Source organism: Hydra vulgaris, chromosome 05, assembly GCF_038396675.1.
Source record: "Hydra vulgaris chromosome 05, alternate assembly HydraT2T_AEP".
Taxonomy (NCBI): domain Eukaryota; kingdom Metazoa; phylum Cnidaria; class Hydrozoa; order Anthoathecata; family Hydridae; genus Hydra; species Hydra vulgaris.
The window spans coordinates 1,842,501-1,867,058 of record NC_088924.1 but is presented as its reverse complement, the minus strand read 5'-3'; the positions used below and the strand labels follow the sequence as shown (position 1 = coordinate 1,867,058).

Here is a 24,558-nt window from a genome sequence, read left to right as displayed (position 1 = left end):
AAGTAATATTCGACACATGCCTTGGCCAGCACGATCGCCAGACTTAAACTCGATCAAAAATTTATGGAGCTGAATGGATTATCAACTTGCAAAAAAGCAAATAACTAGTCATGAAATGCTCAAACAAGAACTGACCAAACTGTGGCTTGAAATACCAATCAAGATGTTTGAAAACCTTTTTGAATCAATGCTAAGACGAATACAAGCATGTATTAAAAACAACGGAGGTCATATCCCGTATTTATGTGCTTCGATTAAAAGAAGTTGTAGGTGAAAAGAATATTTCGATTAAAGAATGTGCGTTTAAACTTTATTGCAATTTTTTCTAAGTAATCTTTTGATTACTAGAGTTTGTTACTTAATTTCAGATAAGATTTTGTGTTTTTTTATTCTAAGTTATGTTTTCTTTTTTAATTACGAATCGACTAAGGAAAAGGAAAAAAAAAACCTGGACCTGCCTCGTATTTTCTCTTTGTACCACTCTAAACAACTTAACTTTTAAAAAAACAAGTGCCTTTAAACTTTCTGTATAAGATATATATATATATATATTATATATATATATATATATATATATATATATATATATATATATATATATATATATATATATATATATATATATATATATATATATATATATATAAATGCTAAATGCAAAGATAATATAAAACATTACATTTAATCGCTCATCATTAGTTTTTTTTGATTTTTTAGGATAGCATCAAAAATAAATGAATCTAAATCAAGAAGATTTCACTGACTTCGATGACTTAAAAGGTAAATTTAAATTTAAATTTCTGCGATTTTTTTATTCTTCGTTTTAATAATATTTACATCCTTTAGTTGAAAAACTTACGAGAGATGTAATCAAAACGTTTGTAGACGAGTTGCCAAAACACTGGAAGAAACTTGCTCGTTTCTTGAACATCAGTGATGAAGAAATAAATAAAGTTGAACATGAGTGTGGTACAACTCGAGAACAAATTTATGAATTATTTAATAAGTGGTCTAGAAACAATCCAGATAGAACATGGAGTGAAATAAAATCCGGGTTGATTTTTTGTGAACGGAAAGATATCATCTGTAAATGCCAAAGAAGTAAGTTTTTACTTTAGCATAATTTAATGCTCTTTTTTTTTATTTTTTGAGTTTTAATTTTCATAAATTTATTAAACAATTTGCAAGACTATAAACATTTATTAAATATGAAGATACTAAACTATCTCAAGATAAACGATTCGCAAGAGCTATTTAAATATTAATTTTATCTTGAGATACTTTTAAAGTATCTCAAGATAAATTTTATCTTGAGATACTTTTAAAGTATCTCAAGATAAAATTAATATTTAAATAGCTCAATCAAATAAAAAGATACTAAATAAATACAGTTAAAGAAAATATATTACGGACAGAATTCCCTTCTTTTTTAATCTTTTCTTTCACTTGATATGAACTGGTGTTATTGATTTATCCTGCTCCGGCTAATTGCCATATAGAAGCCACATTACCAAGGCCCGCAAAGACTGGTTCAGCTCCAAAAGGAGCGTCATAACCCGCTCTACGGACCGAGAGTAAGGTGAATTTGGGAAAAACGAAGATATGTTTGAGTGAAAGATAGAAGAAGCGTGTTAGAAGGATAGCATAGGGAAAGCGGACAGAATTGCATAGGATGTTAGAAGGTGCAATACGTACTGTTGCCTAGGTCACCTAATTAATGTACGTCGTCATAGACTTGATTGGAGTCCACTTGATATGAGCTCTTTCTAAACTTATTTAATCCTTCTTAAGTAAACCAAACTAAACTGTTATGTAAAAGTTAGCTACTAAATTGCTTTCGGGTTTGTTTTTAATAGTAATCTTTTTTCATTAACAAGTCTTTTGATTTTTAAAATAGGCTAGTGGGTTTGTAATTTTTTTTTTTAAGTCTTTTTTTAATACTTTTTTTTTGAAAAAAAATTTTCCTTTTAATAAAATTGAAAAAACAACTTTGAACATAATTTTGTTTGTTCCTTTAAAAAAGTATGTTTCTTTATAAACCTTGTGCAGACCTGTCAATCTTTAGTTTATTGAACTATTAAATTTAAATTAAAAAGTTTATTTTCTACATTTTAGTACAAAAAAGATTATATTTTTTGAAATGTTTTTTATTAAAAATAAAATTGTGATAAAATCCAATTACTAAAACTTAAGTAATTAAAAGTATTGAAAAATATAAAAAATAATTAAACTACAAAAAATTTATTTTACGAAGCAAATTCATACAACTTTATTGTAAGCAAAAGTAAAAACTCTTTATTCTAGAATTATAATACAAATCTAAAAACTTCCTAAATAAAAAGTATTATTTAACGAATCATAACTATTATTTTGATTATTTTTAAATTAAAAATCGATTTAAATATTTTATGAATAAAGCCTAAAAAAGTTCAAACTGCATTTTTTTTTAAAATCAATGCTTAATTTGTATTAATAAAACTGCAATTTTTTGCATTGCATTTTGTATTGTAAAAACTGCAATTTTTTCTTAAATCTATACTTAATTTATACTAAGATGTTGGTAAATATGGCTTTCGTAGTTCATGTAGTTTGTCATGTAGATCACCGGTTGATAATTTTTGTACAAATTACGCTCTCACAGATTTTCCGAAACCTAAAAATTTCAAAGATAATGAACATAGGTTATATCCATCTTATTTAATGAACATAGATTATTTCCATCTAAATTCATCTTATAGATTGTATATAAGTTTATCTTTAGTATCATATGTAAGTTTATCTTGGTGATAATATATATTTTACACAACGCTAAATTTCACGTTTACTATTTTATTATTTTTGTATTTGATTTATATTTCTCTCAAAAAGTTTTCTTTTTTAAAATGATTTTACAAACATAAATTGGTTTTTTGATCTATTGTCCTGAGCAAAATGTAAATTACAATTGCATATTGCATAAGGTAAATCAGTTTTTCAAGATACCTGTATGATTCGGTCTAGTCTGTAGAGTTCTGTTTTTAGAGCCTCTTGCGACTCTCCAGAGCAAAAACCAATAAATATTTCTAATGCCTTCGTTTCCCGCACCCCACTTAATTTTAATAGCTTACAAACAATTAAGTCATTACAGTCAGGAGCATATTTTGAGTATATAAAATCTTTAACGTCTATGCTAAAAATGTTCATGGTAATCTTGACCAAAACAGTGTCAACTAATAATCAAAGCTTATTGACCTAAAGATTTTTTTTAAACTATTAGTTACCAATACTGTAATATCAGTGTCCAATCATTTTAATGCTTTTCTGTCATGGTAATATCAGCGTCCAATCATTTTAATACTTTTCTGTCATGGTAATATCAGCGTCCAATCATTTTAATGCTTTTCTGTCACGGTTTCAATTTTTAGTGTTGCCAAAACCCTGTTTTGATATATCAGAAAATAATCTAGTCAAAAGTTAAAAGTAACGTTAAAAATGAAAATCGCACCTCTTGCAACAACCTCTTGCACAAACTCTTGCAACTACTTCACTTGTAACATTTATTACTTTTAATTTGTTTATAATATTTATTAATCTTCTGGTATTAATTCTTGCTGTTTATCTTTTTTTTTAAGTTAATGATTTAATAATAGTGAGTTTTTTTTTCGTTTTTTTTTCGAATTTAATAAGTACATGCTCTTGAATAAATGCGTAAAAAAATTATGATGATTGACATGATGATGATTGACGTGATGATGGTTGACATGATGATGATTAACATGATGATGATTCACATGATGATGATTGACATAATGATGATTCACATGATGATAATTTACATGATGATGATTCACATGATGATGATTTACATAATGATGGTTCACATGATGATGATTCACTTGATGAAACTGACTAAAAAAAGTTATTCAAGTTCAGAATCAAAGACCGGTTTTTTTACATTTTTACATTTTTATATATCAATATTTAAGGTTTTTGTCCAACTTCCTATATTCAATTCTCTTGTGGCAAATCACATCAACTCAGTTATAGCCATTTATTTAGTTGACTCCGGTCTGTAAAAAAATTCAGTTACTTTTTAATGCCATCAGAAGTTCTGTTGCGCAATTTTTGCTGCAATATATTTCCACATTATCTTCAAAGTTTCATTTGAAGTGTTTATAAAGTCTGTTTTTAGAACCAAAAGGTTTTCCTTTGAAGAACATTTAACCTAATTTAAAAAAAAAAAAATTTAATTTTGACATCTACAAAAATGTTTCAAAGATTAAGAGCTATTAAAAATGAAAAATTATTATTGGTAAAAAGCTAATATTTTTTTAAGGTTTATTTCCTTTCTCAGTTTTTTTTGTTGTCTTTTATTTTATTTTGTTCAACTTTACATTAAGAAGTCTTTTTGAAAACCTGAAAAACAATTTCCCTGGAAAAGTTCTTTAATACTATCTCACTTTAACACTATCTCACTTTAGCTCCTGGGAGTTGACATTAAATAATGTTTTCCTTTACTTATGGACTAATAAGTATTGGATTTCGTTTAATTTTGCCTTAACTGCTTTAAGTATATAACATAACAACATCTTCTAAAGATACCACTTTTTTTTGGCGTCTGTAATTTAAGAAGCTTTAAAATGGATCTGTTTACAAAAGTACAGTGGTTTTCCTTGATTTACTAAACTAGTAATTTTTTTTTCTACATCTTTTATTTTAGTAACTTTGTTACTTTTTGAATTTTCTTTTTGCGCAGCTTCTTCTTCTGCAATTTTTCTCATTTCCGTGTTACTATTTATTTTTATATCTAAAAAACATAAACTTAGTTGTTTTGTTAAGCTATGCTTAACTTCTATGTTTAAAAATGTAATAACTAAAACATTTTTTGAATATTAAAGAAACGTATTAGGATACTCAAAAATTCAAGTTGTTTGTGATTTATATTCTGCGTATTAGAATTGAAAAATCATACTTACCAATTCACAAATTCAAAATAGGTAAGAAAGTGAGTGGAAATGCAAAATTTATGTGAAAAACTATAGTTTCTCCTATACTTAGTCTGCACACTCGTAAATTGTTTTCCAAAAACATATGTTGAGGGGCCGCAAACCAGAATTTAAGAAGAAGTCTTTAGAAAAGTTAAAAATGTTAATGTAAAAGCTTTATTAAATAAATTTGTATAAAAAAGTTACATCAAATAAATTTAGCTAAGAAGATTCTTTACTTATGGACGGATACAGGATCTGTACTTAAGAATTAATTATGACTGTACAAAAACTTCATTCTATTTAATATTCAATTTTTTGTAGTTATAACTAAGATTATGGGAAACAAAATACAAAAAACTATTTTTTAGCTTGTAGAAAGTGTAATAACGCTATTTCTACCGTTACGTAAAATACAGAAAAAGAGCTTCAGATATGCTAACTGTATAGTTTACCCGTCAATGAGTTAAAAAACCATCCAGTCTAAATAAATACTTTTTATCGAAATAATCACAGAGAAACAAATGTAAAATTCGGAACGCGTCAATTAAAAAAAATCCTAAGATGTCTTTTGAAATTTTTATGAAAACTTTTTTAGTATTAGTTAAAAAAACGAGATAAAAAGTATAAAGTATAAAAACCTGTAGTTTTAAAAACAATAAAATTCGATCTTTGTATATTTTTTACAAATAATGTACTCACAACTGTTTATATCGATGTGAGAATATTTGAGACTAAACTACACCCTAAACATCGAATTAACGAATTTAATATTTTTATTACTTCTAAGGTGATAACCATTAAAATCTTTTCAACTTTTTAAATATAATTTTAAAATAAAAAATTTTTAATTTGCGCAAAATTCTGATCTTGGTGATCATGGTTACAAAAATAAAATTATAATTATTTTATATTTTTATATTTTTATGTTATTTTATATTTTTATTAGTTCAATTTATTACTTTTATTGTTTTATTGAGTTAGCTGAAATTAATCTAGGGTGTGTAGGGTGTGTAATGTGTATCATTTTTATTGCTGTACCTGCTTTCTAGTAACACCGTAAGCAACCAAAAGGCAGTTAGGAGCCAAAATAAGAACAAATATTCCACTTGATTATAGCCATTAGGCAGAGAAGCGATCTATTAGATTATTTATATAAGTGAAGCTTTTAGACTATTATAACATTAAACTATGAACTATTATCATAAGACAGAAATCAATTTTACCACAAGTAATCTTGTGGTAAGAAATACTGTAAGATTACTTGTATGTTGAAGATTACTCGTATGTTGAAGGTTACTCGTATGTTGAAGATTACTTGTATGTTGACAAAATATTTTTTTTTATGTGATCTGTATATTTGTTATTAGAAAAATTAAAATATCTTTTAATTTTAAAACAATTAATTTAGTAAATGAAAATTGAAAATTTAATTACAAATTTAAATATTTAAACCATTTTAACAAACTCATCAAAAAAAATCAAACTATTAACTTAGAGTTTAAATTTGAAACAATATCGAAACATAAACTAGTTCATTTAATAATTACAACAATTATTAAAAACAAAGTGACAATCATGTTTTCAATCATAATTTTTTTAAGAATGAGTTGTGTTTAGGAAAATTGACTCCTTCATTAATTATCCAATATTAAACAATGAGAAGCTCTTTGTTTTGATTGGCCTACTCACAATTAGAATGAAGCTTTTTGTTTTGATTGACCAACTCATAACTTCAAAAACACTATCAAAATTTTGAATTCTTAAATAGTTTCCTGATTTTTGCTACTAATTATTTGATAAAAAGAAGTTCGAAAAGTAGTAAATGTGAAATCTCTAATTGTTGGTTCATACACATAAGACATTCTTTTCAAACCAATTCGAAAACTATTAGACTAAAAATAAACAGTTTTAAAAAAATTAGTTGACTTTCTTAATCATACCATGGATTAAAAAGTCCCGTATACAAGCAAACCCTATCCAACCAATTGAACTTTTATACAAATGCCTTGTAGAAGTTAGCAAGCATATTTTATCCCAAAAGAATGATGTAAATTTTACCCTTCTAGGAAAGCCCCAATCCTGTTTTTTTGAACAACGGTTTTGTCATTATAGGCAGCTGTTTGGTGGAAATTCTTACATTAAAGTAATAAAAGTTTCAGATACCAAGAAAATAGTTAAAATTTGAACTCATTTGAAGTCATTTGAACTCAGGAATTTTAACAAAAGATCTTACAAATATGAAGAGTTTATCAAATAAAAATGCTTCTTAGTTGGATAAAGATGATGTCCTGAACTTCCAAAATCTTCAAATTTAATGATGATTGCGCTTATTCACTTATTGAAGATGATACAGTAAACGCTTTTTATATTATTGAAAGTTATTATTTTATTTAATGTTTTGGTTGAAAAAACCTAGTTGTTGATAAAAGTTGTGAAGCCTATTTACTAGACATTTATTCTAACGAAAAAGGAAAAATTAAAATGACATTAATACAGCAGGTCTGATACGACCAACTGGTTTGCTTTTACTACCATATAGATATATTTTAACCATTTTCAAAAGTGATCATTTAAGACATTATCTTTTTTTAGGAAAAACTCATTTAATTTTTGTTGAAAAAGTTACTCTTTAGTGACATTAAAATAGAGCCAATCCTCACAGAAAAGTGTTCAAAAAAAAAAATGGAAAGCATAAAATGGAAAATGTTTGTAGATTAATTATCAAGACATTGTAAAATATAGTTTCACATGGTATTTATGTCATTTAAATGCAAAAAACTGTTAAAAAATGTTTAAAAGATCCAAAATTAGAAATAAAAGTTCTTAGTAATTTTTTTGTGTAGTTTCAAGGTGATCTTAGAAGTCCTTGCGGTCTTATCACAGACCACCACGGAAAAGCATTTAACTAGGAAGTTCACGTCTCCTTTCTTACCCTTGTCTTTTATTGGGCTTGATCCGGCGTTGAATCTCTGACTTTTTGATTCTGAACCAGAGCTCTAACCACAACACGAAGGCTGCTTTTATTTACTTTCTTATATAGTATGATGTTATAATTATAAAAATGTTTATAAAAATATGTTTTTTAAAGTAAAGTTTTTTCAAGCCTTTATAAATAAAAACAAATTTTTTGGTTCCTAGAAGTATTAACGCAAAACCAGTGGGCTGACCAGGCACATATATATTTAAACCCAACTACTATGAATTTTGCGACACTCTTGGTTAGTTTTGTTTTATAGTTTAGTCTAAAACATTAGAACACGTTTTACAACTCACTTAGCTTGTTGCTGTTATTGTTGGAGTTGCTGTTGTTGCTTGATTAACTTACTGTTCATCATCAAAATTAAGCTTGCGTTTTTTTCTAGCTTACTTTGCCACAAAAATTAAGGTTGAGATGATCAGGGGCGGCTTTAGCATTTTTTGATGCATGTGATTACTAAATTTACGATATGTAGCAAACGCAAAACAAATTTTTTTCAATATCTTTGCTTCCAACAAGGTTGCAAGTAACCATTATGAGAGTTGAAAGTTAAAGAAAGAGAAAGGATGAAGTTTAAAGAGCTAGACAACTTAAAAGATTAAAAGTTATATGAATCAGAAAAGCAAGAAGAAGAAAACAAATTTCAAAGAACTGGTGTTTACTGTTTGTTGTCCGGTTCACAATCTGTCTAAGGTCTAAGCAGGAAATCACTTTAGGTACAAAAGCTGGAGTAATATGTCAAGCAATAAATCAATCTGTCTGTTAGCTATATCAGGTAGAACGCAACTAGTGGAACCAAGAGATAATATTGATGAAAAGTTCTAAACAAACAAAATAGCTTTGTTTTTAGGTGAAGTGACAAAATCTGAACCATACAAGAGAGGTTAAACAACAGATTTACCCTCATTATTTATACTGATAAAGATTCCTCAGAAGTCACGAGAGCCTAAATTTTACAAAATTTCATGACCTGAGAATAGCGGGCTTTGGCGTTAGACAAAGCCTTTTTACAGTGGTTTCTTGCAATAGTAAACAGACGTCAGTCAACTGGAGAATTGTTTGGCTAATAGATATGGAAGTAATGGTTTCGATTAGAAATTGCAGCAGTACAATGCGAGGAAAACCATGGAGAAGAGTGAGGCTTGACTTAGAATTGTCGAGAGGGATTAAAAGATTCCATGCCAGCCTGAATACAAGAAGTTATTGTATAGATAAGAAGAAAAAATTTCTCCCCAAGGGCCATCACAAAATAAAATCACGGAAAGAGTTCCAGCCAGCTTTAAGGTAGTTCTAAAAGGTACAATGATATTGGGATTCTGATGATGAAGAAGAATAAGATTATAGTTTTAGAGAGATTAAACTGTAATCAGAAGAACCTAAGAGTGAATGTGTAGAAACTGAGCACTGACTAGGATTAGAAACGAGAAGTTGAGTAGAGAAAGTAAATGATTCAGGTTGTCAAGTAGTGAATCCATTTTTTTGTAAAAAACTGAATTCCGGATTTTCGGAATTACAGGAGATGAAATCCGGAATTCCGGTTTAATTCCGGAATTATTATAGAAGAGTTTAAAAAGTATAAAGAAAAGAAAGTACATTATTTTTTAACATAAATGTATTTAGTTCAAAACAATAAAATTAAAAAAAATTACAAAATAAGGAAATATTTCATATTAAAATATTTTTGAACTACATAAATAAAATTGCAAAATGAAAGTTCAATTTTCATTTTGATTTTTGAAAAATCTTCTTAAAAAGCAAAAAGCCTTGATCGAATTTTTATTGAAAATGCTCCTGCAGCGGAAAAAGCGCGCTCTGACTCCACACTAGTTGGTGGAATTGTTAATAAACTTTTGTAAAGATCTTCCAAAAGCATTCCGCGGGATCCCCCTTCATCCCAAAATTTCATTTCACTGCGAATTTCGGAATGAATCGATAATTTTTGTAGAACTTTTGACCGTGATTCCGAGAGTGATTCCTTTATCTTTTGCTGAAGAATTTCCTGCAAGGATAACTGAGTTTCCAATTCCAAAGAAATTTTCAAAGAACTTCAAACTCTTTTTTCATTTCACGGCCAATTTCTTCATTCTCATCAAAATTTTCTAACACAAACGTAAATGTTGCATCCGCAGAAAGTAAATTTGCATCAGCACGGCATAACGCGTCTACGGCTAATTTTATAGGCTTCAAATTTCTAGAAACTGTAGATATTATATTCCATTCCGAATCATTCAAAAATGTATCCGCTTTGATATCAATTATTGCCTTTTTTATTGAACTTTTCAAAAGATTAAAACGTTCTAACATGGACATCAGGCTACTCCATCTAGTCTTCGAATCAAGCAATAGCTGCAATTCCTTTCCATGATCTTCCTTCACATGTTTTTGCAACACTTCATTTTTTAAAGGGGAACGTCGAAACATTCGAACAATTACCCGAACTTTCATGATTACATTTCGCAATGTAAACTTTTCAGTAATTTCTACATCACATTCATTTCTCGTCCCCACTTGCATTCCTTCATCATCACTTAAATCTTCTTCATCAGAGTCCAGATCTAGGACACTCTCATAATCATCTTCATCTACCTCTTTCTCTGTTTGTTTGTAGATTACATTTACAATTGCAATCTGAATTGCATGAGCAAAACACAAAATTTGTTCACATGGTAATAATCTACCCACTTTTTGCATCATAGAAGCACCATCAGTTACAATACACGAAATATCGTTCCTTATATTTAACTGAAATGATTCTAACTTGTCCTCTAACAATTTTACACAATTTTCAGCCGCAAATCGACCATTAATTCGAGAAAGACCCAAATTCCAGATGTTTTTCGACCCATGAACGTTAACATTCATATAACGTCTATTTCGAGAGGACGTCCACTCGTCCAATGTTAGACTAAAGCATAAATTCTTTTTTAATTGATTAATTTCAGCAATTTGCAATTGTTTAATTTTTTTAGTATAATCCATCACGACTTTCTGTGTGCTGGTGGGTGATTTTGGAATATCACCGAATCCACGCATTGTTAAACATTTTCTTAAATCGTTTGACGTACAAAAAACACGAAACGGTAAACCATCAGAAGCAATCATTCTAGCTACTACGGCAGAAAAAGTTGCATCTTTTTTTGACTTGAAAAAATCAATGATCGTGTTCGTTTTTCTGGTTGTGCTCACAACACTATCGTTACTGTCAGATATAGAAGCTGTTGTATTTTCATCAAACTTTCGCTTGTTCAAAACTGTGTTGTGTTTAGAACGAAGATGTGTGTGCATGGGAGTTGTACATCCACCCAATATCTTTAAAACTTGCTTTCATTGCATGCATTTCGCCACCTGATTTGTTTTCCCTCGTAGAAAATATTTCCACACTGAATTTGATGAGCTTTCTTTTGAAATGTCCATAAAAGTTTCTTCAGATTTATCTACCATACTTGGGTTGGGATTTAAAACAATAACAATGTAAGTCTACAAAATTTTTGAAACATAAAATTAATATAATGACTTACTTTGTCTGCTCTGCATACAATTTAATTTCTTAATGTTATTATTTCATTTAAAAAAAAAATTTTAATGCATTTGCAGTAGCCTAAGCCTACTAAAATTTAAATTTTTTGAATTTATAACAATGAAAGTACACAATGCTGCCATCTATAGTAAAAGTTCTTCTAAATTCGAAATTCTAAAAATTTCAAAAAAAAACTTATGTTTTGTTTTTATATTATGTATTTATTCCGTTTTAAAAATTTAATTTTTATTACTAAAAACTGTTGTATTATACTACTGAGGATGACAACTTTGTGGTTGAAAAACGTTTTTAGTAATAAAAATTAAAATTTTTAGAACGGAAGAAATACATAATATAAAAACAAAACAAAAGTTTTTTTTGAAATTTTTATAAAAACAGTTCTAAATAACTTCAAAAATAAAATAAGAATTAAATAATCGAAATTCTAAATTCGAAAAATCCGGAATTTGCGTTTTTGAATTCCGGATTTTTAAAAATTCAAAATATGACGGAATTTCGGAATTCCGAAATTCCGAAATCCGGATTTGCATTCACTATTGTCAAGAAAGCGAGTCGGAAAGTTGACTAATTGAGTTAGAGATTGAGAAAGGCTTGCGTTGTGGGGCCTTAACGCCCGGAGAGTCACTGACACTAGAACCAAGCCATTCAGTGTGAAAAGCATTAAAGTCACTAACAACAACGATATTGGCTGATGGATAAAGAGAGAGGACTCGATCAGTTTGATCAGAAATAACATCAAAAAGAGTGCAGTCTTGAGATGAAGGAGAGCAATGTAGAACAAAGAAATAACATTAAAAGGAGTGCAGCCTTGAGGTGAAGGAGAGCGACATAGAACAAAGAGAAAGGCAATAGAGTGTAGTGATACTAAACGAAAGCAGATAAAGGATTCAAGTTAGTTTCCCGACAAAAAGGTGAACTCTTACAATTGTAAATGCCCAGGCCAAGCATGTAACTATTGAAGCCTTTGCAAAATAAAAGAAGTCAACCATCAACACTTCGATCACAAGATGATAAGACTCAATAGAAAAAAAGTTACTTTGAAGACCACAAATCTTAATGAACAATAGGTTTAGAGAAGTTGGTTATGATGATGGTTTTTTGTGTTTTATTGCTTTTGGTGTTTTAGTCATTTTAAATTTGTTAAAGAACTTGACTAAAAGCATAGACAGAACTCAGTAAACTACTTAATAGTCTAAGCAGTTCCCTCATTACTATTAATAAACCCTAAACCGTAACAAAGGGCTCCAAAAAACTTGGCCACAAAAATGCACATGAAAAATACAAACAGGGACGCAATCCATTTGCAACATAGCACTGTTAGTACTCTAATATTCTACAGCTCTTGATGGAATCAGCGTCTCTGAGAGCTACCACAAATTTCGGGAAACCTGATTACCAGCCGGCCCAAGAACCATAAAACTGAGTTTTAGAGCTGAACTCTCATTAGGAGATAATAGAATGAGTTGTCTAGTCATAAAAACAGAGTCAAAAGTAAATCCATGCATCGAGTCAAGAAGATCCAGCATTCAACATCCTAAATTGGAAACAATTTATTATAAATACATCTGCACCAACTTATTAGAAGAAGAAGGGATGCGACGCTGGTCAACAGATAGAATTTATTTATACCTTGAGTGTTTGCCTAAGAGGCTTTCTACAAGACTGTAGCCTAATGCATTTAACATCTGCCCAAGATAAGTATTTTATCAAGACACCATCTTTAGCCTTTACTCAACCAAGAGTCCCAAGGGAGGGGATGTTTTTTAGTCAGAGTTGGCTTTTCCTAGCTAATGCCTAAAAAAGCGTATCCTACAAGGCAGCAGGGTATGAAGCAGGTTATACTGGGTTACATGTTACCAGTAGCAGAATAACCTGACCTGACTATATCAGGATAACCTAACCTGACTATATTAGGATAATCCGATTTAATGATTTGCAAAATTTTGCGATGATTAGAGCCAATTTGTTATTAGAACAAAAAACCCTAAAGTTTTGGCAGCGACTGTCCCAAATGTGAGTGCAACAAGTTGATAAGTTATTTTTTTATTATTTTCAGCTAGATTTATATTCATCCATAACTTTTCATTATGTCAAATTAAAGTGTAAACCCCCTCATTTTAAGGGAATGATTGGAGCCTGGTACCAAAAATGCAACCATTACTCCATATGTGAGAGTAATGAGTTTAAAAAATATTATTTATAATTTTATACTAAACTTAAGGTCATCAATAGGTTTTAAAATTTGTTTAAAGTTCTTTTAGTGTTCAAAGGTTATGACTATGTAAAATTTAAATACTTCTTACTTTTTGGAAAAAAATTCGTATTCTTAAGAAAACTAAACGATTTTTAAACAAATTTCAAAATCAATGACTTTAAGTTTAGCATCAAATAGTAAATTGAAATTTTTTTGTTTAATCGTTTTCCTTGCATTTGGCGTTGGGACTGCAAGCCTATATTTGAAATTTTTGTCACACAGGCTCCATCCACCACAATTTTAGAAAAAACATTCTTATTTGAAATAAGCATGAACTTACTCAAAATTGGAGCTTTCATTGTGCCTGAATATGTCATATTTAACATTAAATAAACATTAAAAAATCCTGCCTTCGTCCCTCAAGAGCTGAATTGTTTTTGTATGAATCACAAAACGTATTTGCAATTATCAAAAGTGTTCTTTCAATTTATGAACTTTTTTAATTATTTAAACTGTCGATCTAGTGGCTGCAGAGCGTGTGACAAATATAATGATGTATATTTCATTTTTACTTGACTTTTTTAAAGGTTGTATGATTTAATTTTCAATTACGACAAGACTGTAGTCGTAATATTTTTTCAATCTTCTTTATATCTATCAATGGTAAATGTTAAAATACTTATCAACGGGTTATTGTAAAAATACCTATTAATGGGTAAATGTTAAAGTTGGGTAAATTATGAATTTAGTGTAGTCTTCTTGCTTTTTTAACTAAACTCGTGATTAAAAAGTTAGTAAATAATCAATCTAAAATTAAAATGTAGTGTCATTAATATTGTTAAACGAATCCCCTTTAATCGATTTGCGAAAAAATCACACTTACTCTTTTGTTAAAACCCCTCCCATGCAATCATTAGAACGAAATCATTTTACGTATTAGTTGCGTTATTAGAATAAAAGTTTCAGAAAATCATTGAAAATTTGTTCGAACTTCGAATTCATAATTTACAATAAAATGATGTTATTATTGTAACATAACTTATATCATACATGTTTGTAAATAACTTTTTTCCATTTATAAAAATTTTTGCGCACTTCATAAAACTAATATAAATTTATAATATTTGCTAGATGTAATTATTTTTAATTTAGGTCATAGTACTTTTAAAGATTTAAAATCCTACATTATTACTAAGAAAATGATACTTGATATTAATGATTTTTTGTTATAGTGCTCACTTTACCTTCAATATTTGGTGTTCAACCTTCTTCTGAAATGTTATTTTTACGCAAAAAAGAACTGTCCAAAATTCATCAATATTTTATCGAATTACAATACCCAAAAAAGTTACCGTTAGTATTGCATGGAATGTCTGGTGTCGGAAAGACACAAATTGCCAGAAAATATTGTGAAGTTTTTAGTAACTTTTATGAAAATTTCGTTTGGATAGATGCAGCATTTGGAGATTTACAATCTTCAGTGATTAATCTTTATCAACTACTAAGATTAAGTGTTCAAGATTCACAAGGCGATTCCTTTGATATAGAAATGGTCATTAATACAATACACAACTACTATGAACATAAAAAAACTTTATATATTTTCGACAATGCAGACGATGAAAGTGTTAAAAGTTTAGAAATGTACATTTCAAAGAAATCTAATTCGTTTACCTTAATAACCTCTCAATGGAGAACGTGGTCAAACAACGTAAATCAAATGTTCATTGATGTTTTTTCCGCGGAAGATGCTTTTGCTTATGTGAAAAACAATATAATAGAACCAAACGAAAACATAAGAAACCTAATTAAAGAGCTTGGTAATCATCCGTTCGCTATTACTCAAGCAATTAAATATATAAACATACATAAAGTATCCATAGGAAAATATTTAGATCGATTCAAATCAAAACCTTTAAAAGTACTGGAAAATGAAAGCATTCCAACCGAAGAAGAATCAAAGTCTGCAATTAAAGCAATTAATTTAGTTTTATTAAAATTAGAAAAAACTAAAGATACTCCATATAAATTACTAAACCTTTTGTCTTATTGTAATGGTCAGAACATAAGTAAGCAGTTTATAATCAACATCTCAAAACACATGGCAATAAACGAAGAATACTTAATAGATGAAGCCATTGCATTACTAATAAATTATTCTTTATTAAATCAATTAGATGATGACAAATATTCAATGCACGAACTAATACAGTTATCGTGTAAATGTTTTCAAAATAAAAGTTCAGGTACAAAAACGTTTTTCGATCTAATCAAAAGTTATTTTATATTTGAGTTAATCAATATGAAAGATCATGTTGATTACGGAAAACATTTTGTTTTTCATTTTCTCCACATGTTTCGTTTTAAAAGAAAGAGAATGTTGAAAACCTTTCATTTTATGACAACTTTTATTAAAACTTTATTATTATGTAAAGGTTTATTTCATGAAGCAATTGAAATATTAGAAGCTGTTTATAGTTTTAATGCAGAAACCTATGGAGAAAATAATGAACTTACTCTTGAAACAAAACATAATATCGCGAGCTGTTTGTACGATATGGGAAAATATAACGAAGCTTTAGAAATTTATTATTCTGTTGATAAAATACAAGCTGAAACTTTAGGTATCAACAATCCATCTACAATGGCAATAAAAAATAATATCGCAAACTGTTTTTGTAAAATGGGTAAATACAATGAAGCTTTAGAAATTTATTATTCTTTTGAGAAAAAAGAATCTGAAATTTTAGGTATAAACCATCCAGATAGTATGGCAACAAAACATAATATTGCAAACTGCTTGTGCGAATTGGGAAAATATAAAGAAGCTATAGAAATTTATTATTCTTTTGAAAAAACAGAATCTGAAATTTTAGGTATCAACCATCCATTTACAATGGCAACAAAAAACAATATCGCAAGTTGTTTGTGTAAAATGGGTAAATATCATGAGGCTTTAGAAGTTTATTATTTCGTTGATAAAATACAAACTAAAATTTTAGGTTTCGACCATCCATCTACAATGGCTACAAAAAATAATATTGCAATCTGTTTGGACGAAATGGGAAAATACAATGAAGCTTTAGAAATTTATTATTCTGTTGATAAAATCCAAACTAAAGTTTTAGGTATTAACCATCCATCTACAATGGCAACAAAAAATAATATTGCAAGTTGTTTGGACATTATGGGAAAACGTAACGAAGCTTTAGAAGTTTATTATTCTGTTAATAAGCTGCAAATTGAAATTTTAGGTATAAACCATCCATCTACAATGGCAACAAAAAATAATATAGCAAGTTGTTTGAAAGACATGGGAAATTATGACAAAGCTTTAGAAATTTACTATTCTGTTAATAAATTACAAATTGAAATTTTAGGTATCAACCATCCATGTACAATGGAAACAAAAAACAATGTGGCAAACTGTTTAACCAATCTGGGAAAATATAATGAAGCTTTAAAAATTTATTATTCCGTTAATAAAATACAAACTAAGATTTTGGGCATCAACCATCCATCTACAAAAAGAACAAAAAATAATATTTCTAAGTGTTTGAGAAAATTAGAAAATCAGGAAAGAAGTTGTTTAATTATGTAATCATATATATATATATATATATATATATATATATATATATATATATATATATATATATATATATATATATACATATATATATATATATATATATATATATATATATATATATATATATATATATATATATATATATATATATATATATGTATATTTATATATATATATATATATATATATATATATATATATATATATATATATATCTTGGCAAAGATTTATATCAAGAAATATATGTATAGTTAATAAAATTTATATCAATCAAGAGGATATATATTGTTACAAAAAATAAAGAGGATATATATTGTTACAAAAAAGCTCAATGCTAAAGTAAAACCAATACAGTAAAAACTAAATAATACAAATATTAATTTATTTTAAACATAACTCTTAATTTCATGCACATAAGCGATCATAATTATGTTGTAAAGTTCTAAATCTTAAGAATACAAATTTGTTATCTGAAAAACATATTATTGCGATCGGTAAAAAAGCGTTGCGTTTCAGAAACAATCAGTTATATTTAACATTTGTTAAATATAACTTGGGTGAATCTAGGATTTTTATTGACTGTAGTAAAAATGCCATAAATATTTTTTTTGACTAAAAAAAAAAAACCCGCTTTTAACATTTGCCGGCGTTACTAAATGTCCAAGTTTGCCGTCTGTACTATATGGTCTAATTACGCCGACTCGCTTGTCTAAAAGAGCTAAATTTGCAAACTCAACTAGGGAGAAAGGGAAGGGGATTGCACACCCATCTCGCCAGCTTTGGATGTAGAGTGGCTTAAAGTGATACATGAGGTCTTCTACCACTGCTCCATCCATGCGGAAGAACGTTGATTTACATGACGTTAAAGCCATCCAGTTGAACTGAATACTTTTTAATGAAATGATAGTTTACTTGTTTTTTATGACTTTTGATCATAACTAAAACCCTGATTGAACCATTATCTTCAGTCGATGTATTTATATTTAATTCTTGATATTCCTATTGCCAGTGAATGTATTTATGCCAAATAATAAATAAAAATTATCATATAAGTTTATCCATATATTTAAATCAACAAAATAATTCTGGTTGTTAAAATATCTTTTAATCTGCAAAATAATTGAGGGTTGGTATTTTAAAATGAACTAGACAAGTTTAATCTAAATATGTTTAAAATTCAATTTTTTAATTTAGTTTAAATTTTAAAACACGTTATGTTTTAATGGCTTCCTTTCTAAAACATCTGAAAATTCAGACATATAGACACTGTAACGATTTATATAAATTAAAAAAAAAAACTTATAAATATTTTTATACTTTTAATAATAAACTTCATTACTTCATTACAATAAACTTTTTGTCAAATAATGAAAAAAAAAAAAGGTTTCAAAAGACTTTTTGCACTACACACTAAAAACTTGGTTAACTACAAATTTTGTAGTTAACCAAGTTTTTCATAAAATGTAGTTAGATTTAGATTTTTATCACATATAATTGCCTTTGCTTTGCTATTTGACTCTTTTACTGATTCTAGAGTTAAATGAATTTGATCACATAAAAATTAAGAATTTATTTGCTTACACAACATTTTCAAAAGATATTTAGGACTATCAAGCATACTACTCGTATTAACATTTTTGCAATGTATATCTTGTCACAGATATTAATAGCTCCTAGTAGAAATTTTCAAAGAAGAAAAAAAGGCAGTAGAAAATTCCTTGCAATTTTAGAATAACCTAAAAGTCTATCTGTGAAGAAAATTGCGCAAAATTTTATTTTAGTTTAACATTTTTGAAGTTTTGATGCCAACCTGATGATAAACTTAAGTGTTGCTAGACGTTTTAAAACTCGCATTAGGTAAACATTCTATCCAGTGTGTTTTATTCTATTTTGTCTCTGGGAAATCTATAAAAGTTTGAAACGTTTTTAAATTGTTTGACTTCTTCAATGATTAAGAACTTGTAGAACAGCAGTAGACACATTTTACCATTTTTCATAAACATAAACAAATTTCACCATTTTCAGACTAAATAAAGAAGAAGTATAAGCGAAATAACAGACTAAATAAAGAAGAAGTATAAGCGAACCAACAGACGGTGCCATTTAATTTAGTTTTTATAATTAAAAAATTAATGTTTTCAATTGATTGCTATTCACTTTAATTAAAAAAAAGTTTTATAAACAGAGAGTGTTTAACAGAAGTTTTGTCTTTGCTACACAAATTCTGTTTTTGCTACAGGTCTCACTTGATGACTTTTAGTCATTACATAAGACCTCCTTGTTAATAAAAAGATTGCAGCTAAATAGCTTTAATATACAATAAATTATTGGGGGTATGGGAAGAGTTAGTTTAAAACATGACAAATTGACTATTGCTGCAGTTGCTGCAGTTGATTTGCCATTTTATCTATCCCAGTCCAATTTAAGTTGATGCGCTGCAAAATGCTTGACATTCTTTTAAAAATTTATGGGCTGGTGAGACAAAACCCGTTAAAAACATAAGTTTTTCAGTGAAGCATTACATGAAATTTATATTCGAAATTCGGTAACGTAGTCAAGATTACTCAGCTACAATTTTGAATAAACTTTTGAAGCGCCGCATTTTGAGTACTTATAACCTCCATATCTTGTTTAAATAATTTTTATCTTTTCCATAAAAAAAGAAATGTATGTAACAAATAAAAAGAAAAAAATAGCTGAGCAGACTGTAGCAATTACTTCACTTGCAACAGCCTGGGTCCGCAACTGATATATATATATATATATATATATATATATATATATATATATATATATATATATATATATATATATATATATATATATATATATATATATATATATATATATATTTATAAGACTTCCTGTGGAATTAAGAAATATTGATAAAAATTATATTTAAAGTTTTTAGTAATTTTTTTAACAGATTAACTTTTCATAATAATAAATCGCATTTTTTTTTTTTACGCATTTTTTTTGCTCTCATAATAATAAATCTCTTTTTTTTACTCTTTCATCGAGATAAAACGAATTTATGATTGCTATTGAATCAATTTTTATGCTTTGAAATTATTTCAAAATGGCTAAATCATTAACAATTACTCAAGTGAGAGTTTTTTTGAAATGTCAGAAAAGGAGTTTTTAATAAAGCGCGTATTCAGGTATAGGGTTATCCTAAATACGTTTACAGTATTGGATTTGAAGTACGTACGCAAGAAAGGATTATCCAAAGACGTACAAATACGCATAATAGGATGGCGGGGGTGATAGACAACAATTGACTATCTCACATTTTTAACCTATCCTAAAACTTGATTTCTTATTTTTTGTTTTAACAATAGCATTGAGTTTCACGAGTTCAAAAAATCTTATGTTTTGTAAGAGAGAAATGTCGAAGTAACCAAATGTTTTTTGTTTTTAATGTTTTAAAAAATTTATGCATTAGTGAAAGAGGAGAGGGTTGATTTTGTTAACAATATTTCATATATAGGCACAGAGGGAGACGGTCTTAAAAGCATACAGGTGCATGCAAGTGGGAGGAGGTCCTAAATCAGTAGTTTCAATGCGTACGTACGTACAGTAGTTTCAATGCATACATTATGGATATCCCCGATGTACACTACATAAAATCCTTAGAGATTCAATAAATTAGAAGAAAGATGTAAAAACCAAATTGAAAAATTGAAAAACAAATATGCATCACATATTAGAAAAATCGTGATTGGCGATTTAAATATGGATTGTTTAAGATATTGTAAAAACACAAAAATAAAAACTTTTATGATGAAATTTTTATATCAGGAGCAGAACCGCTTATCAATCTCTCTACTCAATTAACAGTTAACTCAACCACTCTAATTGATAATATTCTAACAACAGATGGATGCAACACTGATACGCAACCAAGATATATTAGATCATTTCCCCGTTTTCCAAACAATTAACTCAAATTCATCTCCTAATATAAATGAAAGCTGTATAATTATCATTTATATTTAAACTTTTTTGTTAAAAATTTGTTTTCTTATTATACAGCTTTTAATTTAAGTATCAATTATCATTATCAAACTGAAATATTTAAACTTTAATGACGACATTAATGCAGTCATGAGTCCTTTAATAGATAATATAAAGTCCAAATTAAATAATGCGCATGAAAACGTTTTTTGAATAAAAAAATATCAAATTTTTATGTCTTATGTTATTCAAATGTAAACTTATTTTTATCGAGAGTCCTGACTACCCCGGGCAAACAACATAGGTGCCAATAAGGAACTCATGTTAGTTAAACTGGAAGCCGTTTTTGTAGCTGTCGTGATGGCGTATAGTTGACTTTCAATACCACGATATCAAGCGTTCGATAAACGTTTTGAAAACTCTGTTTCAATGTCTTCTGCAGTGCATTCTTTTGTGCTTGGCTTTAATCTCACTGCACCTATGCAATAAAAAAATATTGTAACAAATTAAGTAAAAAAACTTAAACCGAAGATACTTTGTTAATATTTTATTTAAAGTAGTAAAAAATCACATTGAAAAGCAAATGTTCTTTAAACTTCTTTGCTATCAGCCCTATTTAATTGAATTGCCGTGCAAGCTGACTGTCAAGTAGAACAAGTTTTTCTCCTCCAGAGGAATGAACAGCTTAAGTAGGTTACCCAACAAAATTGGCTTTAAAGCTAGCTGAACTTCATGGTAAATTAATGTTAATGATGCATAAAAAAAAATGCAAAAGTAGTTGTCATGATGTAATCTATGAAATTGGTTTAAATCAAAATATTAAATTTAAATAATGTATGTCTAGAGAATGGCACCAAGTTATTCACGATAGTCATTTACATGATTAGATCTTAATAGGCTTGGGGTGGGTGGGAAAAAATTCTAAATTTGATAAACGTCCCCTTCCGTTTATTAAACACTTAATAGTATAGCTGATAATATTAGATTGGTGTGGACGTTTAACAACTTCCAGAAATCCAAAATAACAAATAGAGAGGCAAACAGTGTTTCCAAAGAACATTTTTTAAAAAAGTTAAAAAGACATAAAAATTATGACGAGCATGACAAAAGTTGTAATAATAACTTTTATCATTATCATTAACATTATATAGTAAATGAAAAAACAACACAGTGGTATAAAATTGCTCTTACACAATTAATTTTAAAACTGATTTGGCAATGATACCAGTAAGCAAAATTGTTTTTACCTTTATGTAGAATTCCATTTTCTTTATAACCGTTGATTAATGATTAACACAGTAAGTTTCGCATCATTTAAATTTACTCAATTAAAACCATGTTTCAACAGTGGACGAACTATTGACAGCAGTAGGCAAAGAGATGACAAAGACATCTACAATATAAAAATAAAATTATGTTTAAATTTATAAAAAACTAGCAGACATAACCCCAATATTCAAAAAAGGGAACAGGTTAATTGCTAGCAACTACAGACCAGTTTCAATAACCTCAATAGTCTCTAAAGTACTCGAAAGTATTATATCCAACATAATACATAATGATATATCAAGTGATGGTCTATTAAATAAACATCAACATGGATTTGTAAAGGGAAAACTTTGTTTAACAAATCTAATTGAAACAATGAACGTTTTTAGTAAATCGCTAGTGTAAAACATTTCAGTTGATATTTGTTATCTTGACTTGACTAAAGTTTTTGACACGGTACCTTATGAACGATTATTAATCAAACTTATGTCAAATGGAATATCAAATATTATATGCAACCGGATTAACGACTTTTTAACTGGTCAACACCAAAGAGTGGTAAAAGGCAACGAAGCATCAAACTGTAAAATGATAAACAAGTGGTGTTTCCCAAGGATCGGTAATTTTTCCAATCTTTTTCACATTATGTATCAACGATTTACCAGAGTTTTTAGAACACTCCAAGCTTTTTGCAGGTGACACCAAGTTAATCAGGAAAGCAGCTAGCTCTGAGAATGGTCAACTGCTTCAGAATGAAATTAACCAAGCCTGCAAACGGTCAGAGATCTGGCAATTTCAAATTCAATAGTGAAAAATGTCGTATTATGCACTTTGGAAAAAAAACCTTGGCTATATTTATAAACTAGGTGACATTATATTACCAGTCTCTGACACCGAAAAAGATATTGGAATTACTATGTTATCAAGTCTCAAATGGAAAAGTCACATAGCCAATTGTTAATCAAAAGCTTATTCAATGCTTGGATTGTTGAAAAAAATATTTCATTACATCAGCAAAAATATGTTAAAGATATATAACTATACGTAACATTTATAAGGCCTCATCTTGAATTTGCAATACAAGCATGGTTCCATACTTTAAAAGTAATATTATTGCACATGAAAAATTTCAACACTATACCACTAAACGAATACCCCAGATTTGAAAACAAATTTATGAAACAAGAAATAAAATACTTGGCTTAAGCACACTGGACAAAAGACGTAAAAGAGGCGACTTAATTCAAATATACAAATTGTTTAAAAAAATAAATATTGTAGAAATAATATTTTGCATCGTATTAGTCCAACACAAGGGGCCATAACTTCAAAATCAGAAGAAAAATTGTTAAAAACTGCAATATTCGTCATCAATTCTTAACTAATAGAGCCTCATCAATGTGGAACAAACTACCAGATTTTACCATCAAAAGCAAAAGCTTAAACTTATTCAAAACTCGCATTGATAAATATCTAGAGCTATATTATTTGTAAATCATAATTTAATTAATTTGCCTAGAATAACTACACAATGTATTTGCAAAGAATGAAAATTAATTACTATATTGTATACTACAATGTATATGCACAGAGTGAAATTAATTACTATTACTTTCAGTCGTAGTTTTCAAACTACTACAGCTTTCTATAATATTATATTAAAAATAAAACATTAATTAAATTCAAGATTGTTGTAATTAGCAGTAATAAAAACCTAATAAAATTAGATTTGTGAAAATGATATAGTTACTAATACTAAAATTATAGTAATTCTTTAACATTTAAGTTTTGCTATTAATCTTGAATGTAATCATAGTAATCATCAAAAAGGTTCTTAAAGTAATCTTAAATTTATCAGTCACAATAGAATATCTAAAAATAATTTCAAAAACGATAAGATTACAGTAAAAAGTAGATAATCATTAAGTTGAACTTTAATTAAAGTATAAAAAATAGCGCCTATCATCTCTATTAATAATGCTGACAGGGTACATAAAGTAATAAATATTTGTAAATCATAAAAAAAGAAATTTAAGCAACTTTAGTATTATTATTTAGATACTA

At 28.1% G+C, this 24,558-nt stretch overlaps 1 protein-coding gene across 1 annotated transcript; it reads left to right on the top strand.

Moving 5' to 3' along the window:
- The first annotated feature begins 662 nt into the window (after positions 1 to 662).
- Positions 663 to 17,277, top strand: LOC136080097 (uncharacterized). The gene is made up of 3 exons (XM_065796705.1): positions 663 to 780; positions 847 to 1,101; positions 14,909 to 17,277. Exons 1-3 carry the CDS (start codon positions 735 to 737, stop codon positions 17,275 to 17,277), a joined length of 2,670 nt encoding a protein of 889 aa, XP_065652777.1. The 5' UTR covers positions 663 to 734.
- Positions 17,278 to 24,558: the final 7,281 nt, after the last annotated feature.